This window comes from Lipotes vexillifer, unplaced genomic scaffold (assembly GCF_000442215.2).
Source record: "Lipotes vexillifer unplaced genomic scaffold, Lipotes_vexillifer_v1.1 scaffold1149, whole genome shotgun sequence".
In the NCBI taxonomy this organism is placed as follows: domain Eukaryota; kingdom Metazoa; phylum Chordata; class Mammalia; order Artiodactyla; family Lipotidae; genus Lipotes; species Lipotes vexillifer.
In genome coordinates, this window is record NW_006796238.1 from 105,214 (window position 1) to 127,317 (window position 22,104).

Below are 22,104 nucleotides of genomic sequence, written 5' to 3' on the forward strand. Positions count from 1 at the left end.
AAAAAAAAAAAAAAAAAAAAAAAAAGCAGCACATGGAACATAATATTTTCTCAGTGAGTCAGATTTATAGTAATAGTGATAATAGCTAACATTTATTGAGTAATTACCATGTGTCAGCCACTGTTCTAAGTAAAATACTTACTTTAACTTATTTTATTTTCACTATATCCCTGTGAAGAATTACTATCCCCATTTCACATATGGGCAAACAAGGCACAGAGAAGTTAAGTAACTTATCTAACTTGTCTAATCACACAGGAGTAAGTGCAGAGCCAAGATTCAAATCCAGTCTGGCACCTGGAGCCTGAGCTCTTAATTATTATGCAGTACTGCCTCTTATCCTTTACTTCATGTATTAGAGTGTACTATATTGATTCTTTCACGAACTTGTGAGATTAAAAAAAAATGCTATACCGAAAGGATCCATTTTGCAGTTCTTTTCAGATATTTATGTTTGCTTGATTTTGGTTTTTTATTTTACTATACACCCCCCTTTGCTTTAAATTCTTACTCTGTGTTCTGCCCCCTAACTGTTCATTGACTACAGTTAATCTCTGTGCACTAAAAAAATTTCATTGACAGAATTTAGTACGACCATGTGTAAAATAAGATGTGCAAAAGATCTTTCTGGGTTTTAATCTAAGTATATTTTGTGATCTTTAGTGCCCAAGTCTTGGGGCAGTTATTTTATAGGCTACTAAAATATTCTTTATACATTTTATTGGTAGTACTATTTATTGAAAAGGCCATTATTTGGCTATATCTTAAACAACTGAGGTGGTTAAATGAAGAGCCTCTTCACAAGTAAGGTGTTCATATATATTCATTAGGCAAGTGAGATTACAGCTTTTTTTTAAGAAAAGTCTAAAACTGTTGTGGTTTACAGGTTCACTTATGTAGTTCCCATTTGTTACTTCGACGAGCAGCTGTGGCATGTCTCCGGCAGCTTGCACAAAGAGAAGCAGCTGAAGTATGCGAATATGCCATGAGCCTAGCAAAAAATGCAGGGGACAAAGAGAGCAGTGGTACTAGTAAGTTATATTATTGGTCAATATTCTTTTTGTTTAAGTATTTTAACATTTCAAATGAGTATTACTTATTAAATAACATTTTTGCATTGAAATATGGTCAATTTTCTTATTCTTTTAGGTAAAATAAAACTGTTACCACTTTTAAAATTCCCATGTAGTTTTCTTGGTAACTTTACATTTTTACCTTTTTTAGAATTTCATAGCTGAAAAAAATTTTTTGTAGCATTTAGTATCAGGACACTTCCGCCATCCCTTGAGAATGTTTTAGCTATATAAGGGATGACTAACTCTAAGGATATTGCCTTGTATCATTAGTAGGCTTCTGAAAAGAGAAATTATTTATTTTAGGGTTACCTGAAAGCTTCCAGTCTTTGACAGTAGTTAACCTTTTGTGATGTAACTTTTCCTTGAAGAAGGTAAGACCAAAGTATCCAGTAAAACTGTGAAATGTCAATAGATGTTTGGGTAACGAAAGGTGGATCTTCGCTTTCTTCAGTTCTTTTTGCTTTTGGGAGAGTTTTAAGTATAGCTTGAATTTGTAGCTGGTCTTCTGATTCTAGGGATAGGTGGTTTGGGAACTTTTTCAGAGCTTGACAGAGATTTCCCCTATTGTGAGAGAAAAGTTTTACTTATAAGAGCTTCCTAATGCATAGAAGTTGCTTGGATACTAAGAAGCAACATACGAAAATAACTTCAGTTTTAGCATAGTGTAATAAGAGCTCTATTAACAAGCATACTGTACTGTAGAATGTAAAAGAAGTTTATTATAAAAGTCTAACAGTAAATGTTACTGCTTTTTGGAGAGAAAACATAGCACCAAAAGTAGTTACAGAATTCTCCTGAATACATGTAAAATTTCAAAACTTCTAGATGTCAGTCACCATAATCAAAATTGAAAGAGACAAACTAAGAGAGGGAAAGATAGTTTCAAAATATGCTAACTGTATTAAAATGTGCGCATTTATATTTTAATATTTTTAAAGCTTTTACAAATTAGTGTGCCAGGGGGCCTAAAACCACCCCCCAGTTTTGATGGTTTGCTAGGACTCAGCGTATAGTCACGCTTATGGCTGTGATTTATTACAGCAAAAGGATACAAGGCAAAATCGGCAAAGGGAGAGGATAAATGGAGTGAAGTCTAGAGCAAACCAGACACAAGCTTCCAAGAGTCCACTCCCCATGGAGTCACACAGCAAGGAGCTGTGACAACAGATGTGAAATGTTGTCTGCTAGCGAATCTTGCTAGATACTCAGTGCCCAAGATTTTTCTTGGGGACTGGTCAAATAGGCATTGTCTGCCTGGCATATACCAAAAGTTCAGACTCTCAGAAGGAGAGCAGATGTTGAGCATAAACTATATTGTTGGTACAGATGATTTAGGCACAGTAAGCCACTTTTATCAGGAAATGATGGGAACCTTCCTGAAACCCAGTGCCCGTAATATCAGGCCTTAATAGGGTAGTCTCGGACCTGCTATGGTAACTCTTTTATGCATCTGTAAAAATCATGAGAGCACACAAAAGAGGTGTTTTATCAAAGGAGAAATATCAACATATGAAATACCTTTAACCTCTAGTGATTGAATAGTTGCAAGTTAATACAATCGTAAGATAGCATTTTTCTTCTATAAAGCTGACTGATAATAAAATAATGATTTTAACCAGTGTTGGGGGAGATATGAATAAAAGAGAAATTTCTTATACTGCTGATAGAAATGTAAAGTCATACAGCTTTTCTGGAGGATTTTTTTGTCAGTATATCCTCAAAGTTTTCAAGCTGTGCTTACCCTTTGACCTAGCAATTCCTTTTTTAGGAATTTATCCTCAATGGTTAATCAGTTAATGTACTCCTAATTCAATGGTTTGCTATGTAGTCATGAAAATTCACGTCGTGGAAGCAAAATTCTTGATACGGGAAAATATTCACTGTATACTGCTAAGTGAAAAATAGGCCTCTGTGCCTAATCTGTCTGTAATGTTCCCTCCTTGGAACCTTCCCTTTCCTACTGACTTTGAATTCCCCTCACTGTGGCTATTTTCTGCAAACCTCCCCTTATTCTGTCTTTGGAGTGACTCAGTTTTAAAAAGCCACTTTTCAGCCCTCACCCTCTATATCACTCTCTTCAAGGTTCAGAGGGCTTTGGACTTCGGGGAGCCTAATAGTATTCATTCTTAAAGGCTGCCAGTTGTTCTACTCCTCCTGTTTATAAGAATAAAAAGAGTTTCAGGTAAAGCAAGAAATTTAAATACTATTTCATAACAACTTTTGATTGGGCAGGATTTTCCCTTTTTTTTTTTTTTTTTGAGGTACGCGAGCACAGGCTCCAGACGCACAAGCTCAGCGGCCATGGCTCACGGGCCCAGCCGCTCCGTGGCATGTGGGATCCTCCCGGGCCGGGTCACAAACCCGCATCCCCTGCATCGGCAGGCGGACCCCCAACCACTGTGCCACCAGGGAAGCCCCTTTCCCAATTTTTAAATAAACTTTTAGGATATAATCTATTTATAATTTGTGTTCTAGCTTTATAGATTTGTAAAATCTGAACTAGAAGACTAAAATAAGTTTCAATTCGTTCACCCAACATGTATAGCAATAATTTTTCCAGACTATTAAAAAATGTCTCTTTCCGGGGCTTCCCTCGTGGCGCAGTGGTTGAGAGTCCGCCTGCCGATGCAGGGGACACGGGTTCGTGCCCCGGGCCGGGAAGATTCCCCCATGTCGCGGAGCGGCTGGGCCCGTGAGCCATGGCCGCTGAGCCTGCGCGTCCGGAGCCTGTGCTCCGCAACGGGAGAGGCCACAAGAGTGAGAGGCCCGCATACCGCAAAAAAAAAAAAAAAAGTCTCTTTCCCACACTATTTGTTGTTAAAATCAAATATATATTTAATGAGCATTCCCTGGAGATTTGTTTAAAATACCACAGAATAAACAGTCTTAAAGATCGGGGTTTTTAGCTTTATTGTCAGATAAAATTCTAATTCTAAAGATAGGTAAATTGGAGACCATAGTTAAATTGTGTATATAGCTAGCTGGTTTTGTTGTTATTGTGAATTTACATGTAAATCATGGTCTTTAACATAATTGTTACCTGTAGTATTCGATAAAATCCTATACAAGTTCATTTGTAAAAATTGTTTTTCAGATGTAAGTCCTTTTGCACCTGGAGTTAGTTCTCGAAGTGATGTCCATTGCCGGCACCAGGGTGTTAATATAACAGAAACTGGTCTTGAGGGACTTCTTTTTGGAATGCTAGACCGGGAGACAGACAGAAAATTATGTTCTGATATTCATGATACTTTGGGACATATGCTGTCATCACTGGCTGTAGAAAAACTTTCCCATTGGCTAATGCTTTGTAAAGATGTCCTAGCAGCTTCTAGTGGTATGTATTTAATATATAAAATATATTCTTAAGATAATGAAAATTATTTAATTTTGATATATATCTATAGATATATACCATGTATAGATATAGATGCATATATAGATATACACCATATATAGATATATTTAGATACATATATTACATTACAGATACATAGAGCTTACATTTTAAAATACTAATAATTTTTAATCTGTGAATCCCTGTAAAATGTTGAAGATTAAATTATATTACAAACTAATGAACTTTGGTTATTTTTGACAAATGACTAAGTTCAAACTAATTTTCATATATAAAAATCCCAGGCTACTCTGTCATTTGACATAAGATGTAAAACTAGTGAAATATATAAAATATTTTTATGTTATTCTTTCCCTGGTTTTTTAATTTCTATTTTTATTTATTTTTTAAATTAAATATATTTATTTTAAGGAGAAACTTTATATGGCTATCATAAAGAGAACAACCATCATAGCTTTACATAAAAGCAAAGTCATTGTGAAAGTACATACAATGAAGACAAAACAATATTATTGAATTTCAAGTTGAAAACTGTTGGCTGCTATCTTTTAAAATTTTTTATTTATTGTAAATTTTTATATAATTTTTAAAGATTACTTTCCATTCACAGTTATTACAAAATTATTGGCTCTATTCCCCATGTTGTATAATACGTCCTTGAGTCTGTCTTACACCAAATAGTTTGTACCTCCCACTCCCCCTCCTTGGCTTTTTATTGATTGTTTAAAAGAAAAACCCTGCCAATTCTACTGTTTTCTACTGGTTTTAAATTAGATATCATCAAACAGTACTATTTCTAAAGCATCGTTTTTGCTGTATGTAAGGTTGTTATAATATGCTTTTATTTTTGTTACAGATATGAGTACTGCAACTCCCTTAAGTAGTGGAAAAGATGAAGAATTTGAAAAGAAAGATGAGATGGATGATGATACCATGTTTACCACACTAGGAGAAGAAGATAAATCAAAGCCCTTTGTGGCACCTCGCTGGGCCACCCGAGTATTTGCTGCTGATTGCCTGTGTCGAATCATCAATTTGTGTGAGAATGCAGACCAGGCTCACTTTGATCTTGCTATGGCACGTTCTGCTAAACTGCGAAACCCTACAAGTAAATTAAAAATCAGTACTTCTTTTCCCCAGAATATTTTTATAGGTTTGAAATATTTTACTGCTTTGTAATGTGCTTTAGACTATGCCTTTCATTTATTGTACGTTTTCTTGCCTTTTACCTTTGTTTTCTGTCCTCTCTACATACTGTCCAACTTCTGATCCCTATTGGGAAGATAAGTTGAGGAAAGCAGTCCAAAGTTATATATCTATCTATCTTAAGATATATTTATCTTAATCACTTGCCCTAAGGATAGTGATGGTCCTAAGCATAATGATGGCAGTAACTTATGTTTCCTTGGTACCTTATCCTACTTTTAGCAAAAGTTTAAGGTGAATAAATAAAGTGAGTTTGGCAATCCCCAGCCTTGGAGAATGTCAGAATTCATGAATGCCATGGCAGATTTCAAACTCTCAGATTTCAGAACTGCTATTGGGTATTTTTGAAAAGGTGAAAACTGTTTATTACTGAAACCTTTTACTTTTTGATCATTTGTAAGCTTTTATACTGTATATCCCCTGGATCAAATATTATAGGGAATTTACAAAGAGATCATCAGGCCAGTATCTTCACTTACAAATGAAGAACCCAGAGAAGCTGAGAGAGGTGGTAGAGTAAGAGACTGTCTTATCTTATGCTTTGTTGTCTCTTCGTCATCATGTCATTTTTTAAAATATCTGAAGACACATCTTATATGTTATCTGTATTGAAGTCTATATGTTAAAAATGCCTTTCAGTTTACTTTGTTGTGTATAAGAAGCAGTAAAACTCACAAATGGACTAAAAAACAGAAAGTAAAACAGTATTATACTATGTATAAAATTGGAATCTGAATATAGGGTACCAGCAAAGCACAATATGTTGTGAACAGGGTGTCTTTAATCATGTCATTATTCATCAGATATTTACTGAATCTTGTTTTTTACTTCCCATTGGGGATCCAAAGAAGAAAAAAACATAGTCCTTGTTCTTGAAGAATTTCTAGTCTAGAAGAAAAAGAGACAAAGTTATCACTCAAAAATAATCATATATCCCAATAGTGGAAGGATAGAGTACTTTGGGAACATAAAAAACTGCTACTCATTTCCTGAAGAGCCAGGGAAGACCTCACAGAAGGGATTATTTTGAAGCTGGGTTTTAGAGGCAGAGAGAGGGTTTTCCAGGTAGAAGAGGCTGGATGTATTAGTTTTCTATTGTTGCTGTAATAAATGACTGCAAACTTAGTGGCTTAAAATAACAAGTTTATTAACTTACAGTTCTGTGGGCCAGAAGATCCCAGAATGCAATAAACCTCTGTCAGTCCCCTAATTCTCTCCCCATTTTGGAGTTTCTGCCCAGTGCCCCTTTCTTCTCCCCCATGTTAGGAGTTCATCACCTTGGATTTTGGAAAGAGATAGAGGTCTTGATTTGAGAGAGGGTGTAGGTAGAGACTGTGTAGAGAAGCAATAGCAGTTTCATTCTGGGAACAGTTGCCTTGCTTTTAAGCTTTGATAGGACTGATCTAGGGCAGCCTTTAAGGCTAAAAGGAAAAAGGCTTCCCTTTTCTACATTTTGTCCTTATAAAAATCTTTTCCAGAGTAGAGGTTGGTAAACTACAGCTTGCAGTCCAAATCCAGCCTGCAGTCTGTTTTTATAAATAGTGTTATTGGAGCACAGTGTAACCATTTGTGTACATATGGTCTTTGTACATACTACAACAGCAGAGTTGAGTAGTTATGTTAGAAATTACATGGCCAGCAAAGCCAAAAATATTTACTGTCTGTTTTTTTACAAAAAAAATTTGCCAACCTCTGCTGACAAAAAAATTACAGACTCTTTTGGGGAAAATTATGATAATCAATTATTTTGCTTCAGATGTTAGTTTACAATGTCGTCAGTGTTATTGTATAAAGGTTTACCAATACTCTTGAGAGATTATGATACGGAAACTTTCTTGAAAGTGTATCTTTGTTATTTTAAACATGGTGAAATATGTGGATCATAAATGCTTTTTTAAAGAAGTTTATTTATTCCGTATTTTTATGTGATTACACTTAATTTTGGAAATGTTTTCCTTTTTGCCTTCTATTTTTAGATGACCTCTTGGTACTTCATCTCTCTGACCTGATTCGCATGGCATTCATGGCTGCAACCGATCATAGTAACCAGCTGCGGATGGCTGGGCTCCAAGCACTTGAAGACATTATCAAGAAGTTTGCATCTGTGCCTGAGCCAGAATTTCCAGGTCATGTGATTCTGGAGCAGTATCAAGCCAATGTGAGATATTTTATTTGTTTCAAAATTAAAACTGATCTTTTGAAAAGTGAAGATTAAAGAAGTGAAGATCCCCTGGAGAAATATATTTGGACCTATAACCTATTTATTCATGTAGAATGCATATCTTTACTCCCATTGCCTGTTAACACAGTTTGAATCAATTCACAGGTGAAGAAACAGTTGTATAAAACTTGTCACTATTTTTAAGTCATGATGTAGTATTAGTGATAAAACTAGAATAGATGTTCCAGCCTGGCTTTCCAGTCTTATGTTTAGATATTTAGCCATGCCATTTAAAAGATAAAAGGAACATTTAAAGAGTGTTGTGGATTTACTGCTGTTATTTTATACGCCAAGACTTGATAAGCATTTTTAAAAATAAAAAGCAATTGCCTTGGGACTTCACTGGTGGTCCAATGGTAAAGAATCTGCCTTCCAATGCAGGGGACGCGGGTTCGATCCCTGGTTGGGGAACTAAGATTCCCACATGCTGCAGGGCAAGTAAGCCTATGCACCACAACTACTGAGCTCATGGCCTCAAGTAGAGAGCCCATGTGCTGCAAGCTGTGAGCCCACGTGCTCTGGAGCCTGTGCACCACAGAGAAGCCTGCACGCCACAACGAAAGATCCCGCATGCCGCAACTAAGATCCCATGTGTCGCAACTAAGACCCAACACAGCCAAAAATTAATAAATAAATTTTTAAAAAAGCAATTGCCTCTTGTATGCTGAAGGATAAATTAACTTTTAATAATAGTGAAAAATATTACTGAAAAAATTGTATACTTTCAAAATATTTTTTTATTATATTCTAAACAGAGATATACTTGTTTCCCCTGAAATTTATGCCTATATTTATGTTCTTCAAAAGAGGCACAATAGATATAATCCTAGTATTGGATTATGTGAAGGCAAAAAAAACTTATGTTAGTAAGAAAAGAACGAACTTGTTTTTTTCACTGTGATTATACCAAAATCTTGGCTCTAGATGCATCATACTTCATCTAAAATCTGTGTTCAAACATACACAAAATTAAAAAGTGTGGATAATGTATAGTCCATTTTTTTCCATCATAAGTATAGGTAAAGAAGCTATACTTTCTAGGCCAAATGGCTGTAGAAAACCTGTATATAATTATTTACTCCCAAATACCCAACCTATCAGAATGAAGGTCTTTTTTAAAAAATCTTTCTATTTAGAAATAATTTCAAATGTACAGAAATAATTGCAAGAATAGTACAAAGAAACCTGTCTTATATCCTTCATCCTTCATTCATATTTGCCAATTGAGAATTTTGCCTCATTTCCTTTAACATTGATTTTTTTCTCTTTCTCTCTACACTCAACACATATACACACACACATTCTCTCACTCTCTCACTTTTTTTTTCATAAACCATTTAAAAGTAAATTATCTAAATCAGGTATCTTTACCTAGTGTGATGGAAGAAATCTCAAATTAGGAGTTGACTATATTTAATTCCTTATTCAGCTCCTACATATTAAATGTAATATATCTAAGAATCTGTGACTGATACTGGCTTATTAAAACTAAAGCTCTAAGCAGGCTGGACCCGGTTAGTACTTGGATAAAAAAAAACTAAATCTCATATTTCTTCACTTATTACTGTGACAACAGTACATTAATATTTCTTGAGCAACCTTCTTTTAAAGCGTCTCTTTTTGAGGTGAAATGATTTTTAAGGTCTTTTAGTGACTGTGAATTTTTAGTACTACTCAGTTATTTAAAGAAATTGAGCCTTTAATCTTAGTTATGTGAGATTCACCCATGAAGTAAATACTATTAGAAATATGTTCAGGAATATAGATAGAAAAAAAATAGCAGTTTTCTGTTATCTCTGGGAACGTGGCTTTGTCATAAAATCCTATTTACTATTAAAAATAAATGAAAAAGAAATAAGATTAATTGCCTGTTTGGTATAGGATCCTACAGATTGGATAATGATAATCTCCTGGAAAGCAAAAGAAGAATGGTATAATTGAGTTTATTGTCACCAAAAAGAGAGATAAAAAGGAAAGGAACAAAGATGTGTTTTGTGTGTTTTCATCTCCAAAGACACAAAAGGTTTACTACTTATCTTTAAAAATAAAATGCTTGTATTCATTTTTCTAGGTGGGAGCTGCTCTAAGACCAGCCTTTTCACAAGATACTCCATCAGACATAATAGCAAAAGCTTGCCAGGTAAGAAGAAAAATAGAATTTTCAATAGTTATCTTCTGTAAATTTATAGATATCTTAGAATTTCACTTCCGAGAGAGAAAAATCAAATAGTATTTATTTATTTTTTTTGCAGTATGTGGGCCTCTCACGGTTGTGGCCTCTCCCGTTGCGGAGCACAAGCTCCGGACACGCAGGCTTAGCGGCCATGGCTCACGGACCTAGCCGCTCCGTGGCATGTGGGATCTTCCCGGACCGGGGCACGAACCCGTGTCCCCCGCATCGGCAGGCGGACTCTCAGCCACTGCGCCACCAGGGAAGCCCCAAATAGTATTTATTTTTATCTCAGAAATACAACAGTGACAGTTTTCTTTTTTATTCTGTGTGAAATGATGAAGTACTAACTATTAATCACATTTTTTTTTTGCTGTTGCTGAGGACGAGACTTTGGAATACATAGCTCTTACATTGTCCAGTAGTCAGTGGAGATGCAAAGTCATAAGAGGGACTAGAATAAAAGTAAAATCTCAAAATCTACAATCATTGAAGAATATATAGTAATAATAAATAGGTAATAAAAGGGTTTTTGACCACAGGTTGTGAAAATTCTACAAGTTTCTGTGTATTAAATTATCCTAAAGACAATTTCACAATATGGAAGTTTTATTGCAAAAGTAATTCCAGGGGATTATTCTCATATTATTTTTTCTGAAGAGAGTTACAGAAGCACCTGTGTTCCTACACCTTTAATAGGTTCATCTTTTTCATGCTCCGTCCTGAAAAAGGATTTGTGCATTAAGCTCTAATCTTTCCAAAAAATCCAATTCTTTGTCTGCTAACCTAAGGATAGAAGAGAAGCAACTCCATCCTTCTCAGTTTTCTGGAGTACTGGGCTGTAGTCCATCTTTATTGCTTAGAATTCAGTCAAGCTACATGTGTCCTCTATGCAGAGAATGTTCTGCTGTTTGCAATGATAGGTTTGAAATTCTGACTTTGATTACTCTGTGGCTCAATGAGTTGCCTCCTCCTTCTGTTAGAATTTATTTCTCTGAAGCCTGCTGTCTTAATGGTGGCCTGCAGAGAAATGAACTCTTTCCACCAACAGCAGGCCAGAGAGAGAAGAGGAAGCCTTGTTTAAGACAGAAGTCTGTGGATCATGGTACAAACCTTGGAGTTAGAGTAGGTTAAGTCATTTAGATTGGGATACTGGCACACAAACATCAGAAATCACAGTCATGTATAATTAAATGTATTATGGTAGTGTTTCAGATCATAATATTTAAGCAGACAAAACATCCTATAAAGCTCCTGATCATCAGAAAGGCAAAAGCTATTAGAATTTCATCTTGTGAATGAGTAGTATGAAAATTTCCTATTACTGAATTTTCCTTAAACTTCTTATTTCTTGGACTTCCCTGACAGTCCAGTGGTTAAGACTTTGCCTTCCAATGCAGTGCAGGTTCAATCCCTGGTCAGGAAGCTAAGATCCCACATGCCTTGCAGCCAAAAAGCCAAAACATAAAACAGAAGCAATATTGTAACAAATTCAATAAAGACTTTAAAAATGTTCCACATCAAAAAAATCTTAAGAAAAAAAACACTCCTTATTTCTTATGTGGCCCTACCTGCTTTCTGAACTTTCTTCTTTTCTAGTGGCAGGCTTAAATTTTTGATCTCCTGCCCTTCTGTTTCTGGGAGGAAACCTGGTTTTGAAATAGCTGGAGCATTGGGTTGCAAGTTTCTTTCTTTAAGGTTACCGAAGAAGTTGGCTTCAGGCAGATCTTGAAACATGGCATCCCAGATTGTTCACTAGAGTAAACATCATGTTGAACCTGAAAATCAAGTAATTCTTAGATATTATAGGAAAACCCTCAAATGTTTTCAATTGAGGACAGTTGGGGACAGTAATCAGTAGGTTAATAAATCATTTAAAGCAGCATTGGAATCATAAACATAATACATACTTTAGATATTTTATTTCAGTCTAAAATTTGTAAGTGTACATTCATTCACCACTCTTTTGATATAAGGCCAGAGTCTTTTCTCTAAGTATGATTTTGCTGATTCAGTTTTGCTTTGTCTTTCTTCATAAACCAAACCTATAATGCAGTATCTGCAGTTTCTGGTTTCATGTTCTTTAAAGTGGAGAAGGTATTTAGGTTTTTGCAAAGCAAACTTAGCACCAAATTCTCGATTTTGACAGTTTCCCCCAACTTTCAGTTATATTTCTACCAAAATTCACAGAAATATTAGCAAATATCTCCAAAATGTTGTTATTTTCCTTAAGAATACCAGCTCTTTATTTTCACACTTATATTTAATCTCTTTTCACTTTAAATTTCATTATATTTTCAGCACTGTTGTGGCTGGTATTTTTTTTTTTTTTGCCAACAGTATTGGTAACAAGCAGTTTTTAAATGTCCTTATTGAATTTTATTTAATTTAGTTTTGAATTCTTTGAGAATAAGATTATTATAAGAGAATGAAGTAGTTTACATATATATTTATTCTCAACTTTTTAAACGTTTCAAATATAGGAACACAATCCATTAACCATGATTCAGTATCCAAATGCTCTGAAAACCAAAAGATTTTTCATAATTTATTTGATAACAAAGCCTGAACTGACTATACTCACCTGGCCCTGACATGAAGCTGAGTGAGACGATAGTAATGATTGATTTCTTTAAAAAAAAAAAAAAAAAAAAAAAAAAAATTTATTTATTTATTTTTGGCTGGGTTGAGCCTTTGTTACTGCATGTGGGCTTTCTCTAGTTGCGGTGAGCAGGGGCTGCTCTTCGTTGCGGTGCATGGGCTTCTTATTGCGGTGACTTCTGTTTGTTGCAGAGCACAGACACTAGGCGCGCGGGCTTCAGTAGTTGTGGCACACAGGCTCAGTAGTTGTGACTCACGGGCTCTAGAGCACAGGCTTAGTAGTTGTGGCACACGGGGTTAGTTGCTCCACGGCATGTGGGATCTTCCTGGACCAGGACTCAAACCCATGTCCCCTGCATTGGCAGGCAGATTCCTAACCACTGCACCACCAGGGAAGCCCAGCCCCTTCCATCTTGACATTCTTCCTTTGGTTCCAGTATCACCACACTTGCCTGGTTGTCCTATTGCTTTTCTGGTGTTTTCAGTTTCTTATTCTACTTGTCCCTGAAGTATATTTTCCCTGTGTTCTGTCCTTAAGGCTTTTTTTTTTAATACCTCAGTCCTTGAAGAAAGTTACCTAGAACCATCGGTTTAGTGATCACCTTTGTGTGGAGAATTCCTAGATCGACCTAGTTACCTCTGTCTTTGCTCCTGAAATCCAGACCCAGGTTTCCATCTGCCCACTGAATATCTTTCCACGTGTCTCTTGCTGGTGCTTTGAACACAGCATGTCACAAAGTTCATAGTCAAAATCATGTTCTCTAACTTCTCATCTCCACCAAACTTCTCTTTGTTCTTACGTTATCTCTCTTAAACAGTGGTGTCACCTTCCTTACATTCATCCGGGTTAGAAACTTTGACAGTCAAAATTTGGTAGTCTTTGATTATCGCCTCATACTGTGTGCATGTCCCTGCCTTCACCCCCTAAAAATATGTAATTGGTTTCCAAATCCTGTGATTTCTACTTCCAAGTCTTTCTCAGATGCCTCTTTCTTTTCATTTGATTCTCAGTTTGATCCGTATCATCTCTGTTCCATGGTATTATTATAGTCATGTGACTGAACACAGTACTCACTGTCTAAACACATGCTTTCCTATACTTAGTATTGGAGCAGGTTTCCTAAAGCACAATTCTAATAATATTCCCCTGCTCAGAAGCCTTAGAAACTCATGATTGCCTACAGAACAAGTCTGAATTCAGTTCTCGTGGAATTTAAATTGTACTGTAATCTGATCCCAGTTAACTTTCCTAATCTTGTCTCTTCCTCCATGAAACTCCCCTGTATCTATACACATAAAACTTCCTGATATCTAAACATTCCCATTTCTCTTGCTAGAATTAATCTCTTCTTTCTCTCTTTTTAAGTGCAGTATGACAGTCATAAAACATTCTCATGTGTTCATTTAATCTGAGTTTACTTACTTGAGGACAGGGACTAGATTTTTTCCCTTTACTTTTTTTCTTTTTTTTAACTCCTCTGTAGCACTCAGAATAACTTTTTGCCTATAGTAAACAGAAATGTTGTTGAATTGAATTATTCATAACCAAACCGATTTGGGTGGAAATTCTTTTCTGTTAAAATTTTTGGGAAATTAGATAGTGGAAACATGTTAAGTATATATTGTTTTGTTTTCTACATAGGAGTACAATAAATTCCATACTTGCTGTTGATTTTTTATTAAAAAAATAATATTAAAGCATAGCATTGAGGTATTTTTGTTTTGTCTTGTTCATTGGTTTTGTTTGTGTTTCTTCCCCCTAGGAAAAAAATCATATTTACTCCATTCTTTTATGTGTTTAATGTTAACTTTTTTTTTAATTGACTAACTTATTTTTTTGGCTGCGTTGGGTCTTCGTTGCTGTGCACAGGCTTTCTCTAGTTGCGGCGAGCGGGGGCTACTCTTTGTTGTGCGGTGCGCGGGCCTCTCATTGCAGTGGCTTCTCTTTGTTGCGGAGCACGGGCTCTAGGTGCATGGGCTTCAGTAGTTGTGGCTCTCACGCTCTAGAGCGCAGGGTCAGTAGTTGTGGTACATGGGCTTAGTTGCTCCGCGGCATGTGGGTTCTTCCCAGACCAGGGCTCGAACCCATGTACCCTGCATTAGCAGGCGGATTCTTAACCACTGCGCTACCAGGGAAGTCCCTAATGTTAACTTTTTACTATAAAAATAAAAGTGTTTTTTCCTTTGGCTAGGTATGTAGTACATGGATTGGAAGTGGAGTTGTCAGTGATCTCAATGATCTCCGTCGAGTACACAATCTGCTTGTTTCTTCACTGGACAAAGTTCAGGCTGGAAAAGGATCTTCCAGCCAACTCTACCGTGAGAGTGCCACAACCATGGAAAAACTGGCTGTTCTCAAAGCATGGGCAGAGGTAACCATGACCTATTGTTTTTAACAATTTCTCCATCCATGAGAAAATGTTCCCCTACTCCTGTAGGTAAAAAAATTTTTGTTTGATTTTTGTTTAAAACTGACCTGTGGTATAGAGTGCTTTTTAAAATATCTGCTGTTTGCTCTTTCTCACTGAAATGCATATACATTTATGTCTCAAAAGAACTCTTATTGAACCTTTGAAAATTATATTTTTAATCAGTGTTTTAAAAACATCTGTGTTGAAGAAGGGCTCTTCTTACTTACTATGGAAAAACTAGGCAGGGAAAACCTACACATAGAAAAAAAAAATAGAAAAAATTTATGCCAAGAATCTTATTTGATTAAATTTCAGGGGACATGCCACCACCCACTGATACTGAGGCTGTAGACATTTTTGATTGTTGTTTGTATGTTTTTTGGGGTTTTTTTTTTGCGGTATGCAGGCCTCTCAGCGCTGTGGCCTCTCCCGTTGCGGAGCACAGGCTCCGGACGCGCAGGCCCAGCGGCCATGGCTCATGGGCCCAGCCACTCTGCGGCATGTGGGATCCTCCCGGACCGGGGCACAAACCTGCGTCCCCTGCATCGGCAGGCGGACTCTCAACCACTGCGCCACCAGGGAAGCCCTGTTTTGTTTTTTTATAGCTGTTTTTACCTCTTTTATTCCCATAGCCACTTTTTAAAAATAATGATACTGTTTTAAATTCACTTTTCTAAATCTCTTCTGCCAGTTGTTTTCAAATACTTATCTGTCTGCACTCAGGTACTTCAAGTAGCTCTTTATTCCTTCCTCTGCCAACCCAGTATCTCACTGACCTATTTCCATGGTATCAGCAGCCTGTGACCACCCAGCAGACAATTGCTGGCTCAAGGCATGCAACATCCAGATGATATAGTTTAGATAAAGGACCTCTGGGTTTTTGTGGATTATTTCTGTCACAGAAGGGGAAAAAAAAGGGAAAATGTAGAGCAATAAGATATTGTATAAAGTAGTTTTTCTGTCTGATTTTTAGATCAAGTTGTTTTCCTAGAGTATCCCTGAGTGTTCCTTTATTTTCACTCTGCTGCCATCTTTTGGCGTAGAGAAGTAAAATAATATTTGCATTGATAAAAAGTTTGTTTTTATTGATAAAATTTTAGGTTTTTTTCAAATTATTGCAAATCCATAGTTTTAGGTGGAAAGTAGTGTTAGAAAGATACTATAATGTGATTGTTTTCTCACTTTGAAATTCACAGAAATTCTATGTTAATTTTCACATATCTAATTTTTAACTAAAACTTACTTTTCTTGTCTGTAGAAATTATATTCTAAATGATTGAATGATTTTTATTTTTAAAAAGATAGCTTCCAAAATTGTTCTTAATTCTCCAGCCCCATTCATTAATTTCCCAAACATAGAGACAGGTATGTAGTTGGATGATCATAAGACCATTTGCCAGTTAGTTGGTTCTCTGCTGACTTGCATTAACGTGCTTGATTCACCTACTAAGAAGTCTGACATAGTTCAGTATAAAAAGCATTAAATGTTGAATCAGAGGCCCTAGAACAAGTTCTGTCTCTATAATTCACCATCTTTGTGACTTTGTTCAAGTGATTTGATCTCTCAGATACTCAGTTTTTTCATTATAACATGGAAATGCAGTAATATCTTCTTCTAAGGTGAGGTATGTAAAAGGACCAAGCATTGTATCTGGCACTGAATGGAAGATAAGTAATTGCTTTTAACGAATTAGATCAAAACTTCACATAACTAAATTATTAATGCACATTTTTTTTGAGATGCTTTTCTTATTTGGGGGTAACTTGGTTCTATAATTAAATAATTTGCACTTCGAGCCTCAACCTGTAATATTGTCTAGTAAATCTTTTCCTTGCTTACCTTCCTTTCCTTCGTCCTTTTCCTCAAAGGCCCAATATATTCTAGATTTCTCTACTCAAGATCTATCTTTGCTTCTACTTTTTACTCAAAAAATTAAGGATGTTAGTTTTCCAGCTCCTCAGATTGTTACTTTCAAGTCTTTAGATGAATGTGAGTTGAAAACTCCTTTTACCCATGTGACCTTGGGTGAGTTATTTAACTGCTTCTCTAAACCTTGTTTCTCAGCCCTAAAGTGTGGATAATAATTATGCACATTTCATAGAATTACATTTTGAAGTAAATGAGGTAGTAATAACTTTGTCCAATAACTACCTTATTTATGTGCACAGTGAATGTTACCTGTTGTTATTAATATAATAATTATTATTACTTTAAAGTTTTCCTCTAACCTAGGATTACCTTTACTCATTCTCTTACCTCCCACTCTCTGATTCATTCAACCGTGTTACTAAACATCGGCTCTGTGCCAGGCTAGAAGTTGAGAATACAGTGGTGCACAAGCCAGATGTTCTACCTTTACTGAGAAAAACAAACTAGTGAACGAGTATATGCAACAAAAATAATGACTGTTATATAAGTCCAGACTGTGGTGAACACACAGCAGAGGCACCTAAAATAGTCTGAGGGCTCAGAGGAGGCTGCTTGGAGAAAGCGACACTTAAGCTGAGACCTGGAGGATGAGAGTAGATGTTAGTAAGCATAAGTCTCAGGAGGGGACTGTTCCAAGCTAAGTGCTGTCACTTACCCCCGCCTCTGTATCTCACCCCGCCTCTGTATCTCTTACCCCCACCTCTGTCCCTCAGTTACCCCACCTCTGTCTCTCACTTACCCCACCTCTGTCTCTCACTTACCCCGCCTCTGTCTCTCACTTACCCCCACCTCTGTATCTCACTTACCCCGATTTCTGTATCTCACCATCACCCTCTGCTTGCTCGTCCTCTTCTACTCACTCTCCTCTTCACACCTCTGTTCATTGAACGAGTTTTAGTATCTTCATGTCCTCAGCTAGTCACCTACTTCTCAATCCCCTGCAGTCTGGGTTTACTCTCAGCACTCCATTGACATTATTTCGCTAAAGTTACAAATAATATAATTCTCCAAATCACTGGACACTTTTCAATCTGTCTTACTTAGCCTCTCTATAGCATTTGATATTGTCTCCTCTGGAAACTTTGTTTTCCTTGACTTCATGACACTACTCCCTTGGTTTTCTTCTTTTCTTTTATTGTTCATTCTCAGCATCGCTTGCTGGCTTCTCTTTGCCTGCCTGCTCTTTAAATATTGGCATTTTTCTTGGCCCTTTTCTCACTCTTCATACTCTGTGAGTATTGTCATCTACACCCATACCCAGTAGCTTTTACTTGTATATGAAAGTTTCTAATTCTACTTTTCTAGCCATACTTCTCTCCTACATTCCAGGCCCATATTTTTAGCTGTTTATTAGACATATAGTACTGCAGTGTTTACTATTGAAAAAAATCCACGTATAAGTGGACCTCCACAGTTCAAACCCACGTTGGTTCAAGGGTCAACTGTATTATCAAAGCACTTTCTAAAATCGTACACATTAGTTGACCAATTTATCCTAAGGAATATCAAGGATATACACAAAGATTCTGCTATGAGGATGTTTGCTGCGATGTTATCATTCTAAAAAAAAAAAAAAGGCAATATATGAATAATTGTATTTCTTTTTTTTTTTTTTTTTTCTTCACCGCTGCGGCCCCTCCCGCTGCGGAGCACAGGCTCCGGATGCGCAGGTCCAGCGGCCATGGCCCGTGGGATCCTCCCAGACCGGGGCACGAACCCGCGTCCCCTGCATCGGCAGGCAGACTCTCAACCACTGCACCACCAGGGAAGCCCATAATTATATTTCTTGATCCAAAGACGATGGTATTAAGTGAATAGAAAATTGAGTATAATATTATATACAAACATAGTTTTAAAAAGACTGAGGATGTATATACAACATGGCTAGAATATTAACAGTATTACATCTGAGTAGTAGGATTGTGTCTGGTTTTATTTTCTTCATTTTACTTATGCTTCTGATTCTTCTATATTTTGTGTGTAATATCTCATAAGAAAAATAAACCCAATTTTTTTTAAAAACGAGTCTGAAAAATGTATTATCGTATTGCAAGTGGCAATGTAAAATATAGAACCTTTTAGAAAGCATTTGGCAGTGTCTCTTCAGAGCCATGGAAGTATTTATAATCACTGATCCAGTAATTCCATTTCTTGAACTTTATCCTAGGGAAAAATATCCAAAATATGAAAAAGAGAGAAATTTACAAAAATGTTTAGTTGGAACCTTACTTATAATGTGAAGAACTGAACACCTTTGTCTTTGAAAACTATGTCTCATCTTTCTAAGATTCCCAAGGCTAAAGAAAGAATCAGAAAAAAATATAAAAGTTCAACTACAGGAAAATTGTTAGATGTATAATGTCTTCCATTGCAGCCATTAAGAATAAGAGTTATGAAGACTAGTATTCATATGGAAACCCTTATGATATATGAATAGATAAAATTAAATACAAAATTCTCTGTACAACAAAATTATAACTTAGAAAGTTGGAATGTGAAAACCTGGAAATTAGAATTATGAGTAATTTTAAAAACTCATTTTTCAAACTATTTATGGTATAATTTAAAATTTGAGGAAAAATACATACAACTGACATTTAAATACTGCAGTGACTCCTTCGCTTCCCCATTACCAACAGTCTTCAGCTACTTCTGCCTTATATTCTATGCTTAGTCTAATACCAAACACTTGCAGTTTCCTCAGCATGCCTTGCTAGTTTCTGTCTCTTGTGCTCTTGCTGTTTATATTCCCTCTGCCTGGAATTCTCCCTTCCGTCTTTGCCTGTGAACAGGTGAACTTTTGTCTTTGAATCCAGTCTCACCTTTTCATAGTCCACTAAGATTCTTCCATCCTTGGTGCTTCCTGTGATTCATTCATTCATTACTCAAACCACTGAGTGTTCGTTAGGTGCCAGGCAGTGTATGTAGTCACTGCGTGTAGTGAGGTGGGAAGATAGGTAATTTAAAACAAATTTAAAAAACATCCCTTTCTCTAAGCAATTTTCTCACTCTCCCTTCATCGTATCAGTCTGTGAGTCCATGGAAGGTGAAAACCATGTATTATTTGTCTTTGTTGCCTCAGGCCCTAGCACAATAGCAAATGCAAGGTAAGAGTAAGTACCTAAGGAGGGTTTGATGAGTGAATGGCTGAGTATACTTACAGTGCTTATTGAGATATTTTCTTAAAATCAGCATAATAATAAATCTAGGGGAAGAAAGTGAGCTTAAAACCAGTGGAAAATATGAATGTGATACATTTATAACTTGAGATTCAAAGTCCCTACTCCAAAAGTTAGGTGGTTTCTGCTTCTCAATTGTCAGGTATTAAGTATGACTAACCAACTGTAACTAAGTGTTAATAGACCATCACAGCATTAAGGAATGCTTCTTCTCAAAAATGAAGATTCATTGTTTCCTGTAATCATCTTATCTAGTCAATTACCATGCCATAACTGTCTGTTCATTGTAGGAATAGAGATAAGACCCTGCCATCAAGAAGCTGTGGTCCCTGTTCACATGCATAGACTTCCTCTTAAAAACAATGAAGATGACACTGTGTAGGGAGAAGTAGTTTTCTCAAGATTTTTATCTAGTGCAATTTTCTTTCTTACTCTTGCTCCCCCCACCCTTTTTTTTTTAGCTTTATCATTGATGTGTAATTCAGCTATGTGCCAGTTGCCAAAGCCAAAATGTATGTACAAAAACAAAAGAAAACAAACAAAAATAACTTCAGCAAAGAAGAATCTTTAAGATTATATTTTAGGAAGTTGTTATTATACATCTTTTTGGTTTATAAAGTAGAAAGAAAAAATACAGATAATATATATGGCCAGTAAATTATATTATTCTTGGCTCAGCCATCTGTTGCAAGGACTAGATTGCTAAATATCACTTAAGGACTATATAAAAAGGGGTTTTGAAGGATATTTATGGAAATCCTTTCTGTGCCCTCCCCCCCCCAGCTTTTTTCTTTGACTGCTGTCTGATTGTGTCTAATAAATCTATGAAAGCAAACGTAACAAACAGGAAGTTATGGCAAAAAGAAAAAAAAAGAAAGAAAACCACATATAAAGGGGGGCTTTGTAAAGTAGAACAAGAGAAGCCAGAAAAAATTCAGAGAACCCTACTCAAGGAATATGCTGTGAGAGCAGTAGTCAGAAGTCATCTCTATAAAAAACAAACAAACAAACAAAAAAATACGATTGCCTCCAAAGCAGGTGGAATTATTCTTTTGAGGTTATCCAGAAATCCCGAAGTTGTATACTTTCTAGTATCTGTACTCACTTTCGATGATTCAGCTGTATAATAACAACTTAGAATATGTCATTTCTTAATATTATGCATTGTTATTTTCTCCTCCTGAATATCTTACTAGGTATATGTGGTTGCTATGAATATTAAAAAAGAAGCAGAGTCAAAACCAAAAAGAGCAATTAAAAATACTGATGATGATGATGATGATTACAGTACCATAGATGAACTACCACCAGACAGTTTAATAACACTCGTACAACCTGAACTGCCAACACTCAGTCGCCTGTGGTTGGCAGCATTAAAAGACTATGCACTTTTAACTTTACCAGCTGAATTTGCTAGTCAGCTACCCCCAGATGGTAAGTACTGCATATAGAGTTTTGCTTTTAATAGAGTTCAAAGTAGTAATTAAACAAAATGGAATTGGTGGAGACTAGCAACAATCGTAATAATAACATTTAAAATTTCTGTGGACTTAAAACTTGACATTCTCTCATTTAGAGCATGTTCTCCATACTGAATTTATGAATTCATATATGGCATTAAATTTCTTAGCCCAAGCAAAAATGTTCTCACTGTTATAGTAATAAATGTACGAGTTAGGTTACTCTAAATAACTGGACATAACAAGTCATTATGCATAACCATGATGAAGTAGATTGCTGTGTTGGTCAGTGTGTGTATGCAGGGACAGATGTGGCAGTCATCAGTTTGATAGAGAAAAGCAGGAGGAGGGGAAGAATTTGCAGAAGAGTGAAAAAGAAAGAAGAGACAGAGTTCCCTGGCTATGAGAGAAAGGGAAGGTGATGAGGGTTTTAAGAGTTGCTGGCAACAGTGAAGAGGAAGCGTGAGGAAGAGGACCACGGGTAGGGAAAGGGAG

At 36.2% G+C, this 22,104-nt stretch overlaps 1 protein-coding gene across 1 annotated transcript in view; it reads left to right on the forward strand.

The window, feature by feature from the left end:
• HEATR5B (HEAT repeat containing 5B) overlaps positions 1 to 22,104 on the forward strand; it is an 86,088-nt gene that overhangs the window by 46,543 nt on the left and 17,441 nt on the right. The window contains exons 21-27 of the mRNA XM_007468385.1: positions 887 to 1,031; positions 4,171 to 4,410; positions 5,288 to 5,539; positions 7,614 to 7,795; positions 9,930 to 9,998; positions 14,822 to 15,001; positions 21,346 to 21,583. Of these exons, the coding sequence (XP_007468447.1) occupies positions 887 to 1,031; positions 4,171 to 4,410; positions 5,288 to 5,539; positions 7,614 to 7,795; positions 9,930 to 9,998; positions 14,822 to 15,001; positions 21,346 to 21,583 (1,306 nt within the window). The remainder of the gene's footprint in view (positions 1 to 886; positions 1,032 to 4,170; positions 4,411 to 5,287; positions 5,540 to 7,613; positions 7,796 to 9,929; positions 9,999 to 14,821; positions 15,002 to 21,345; positions 21,584 to 22,104) is intronic.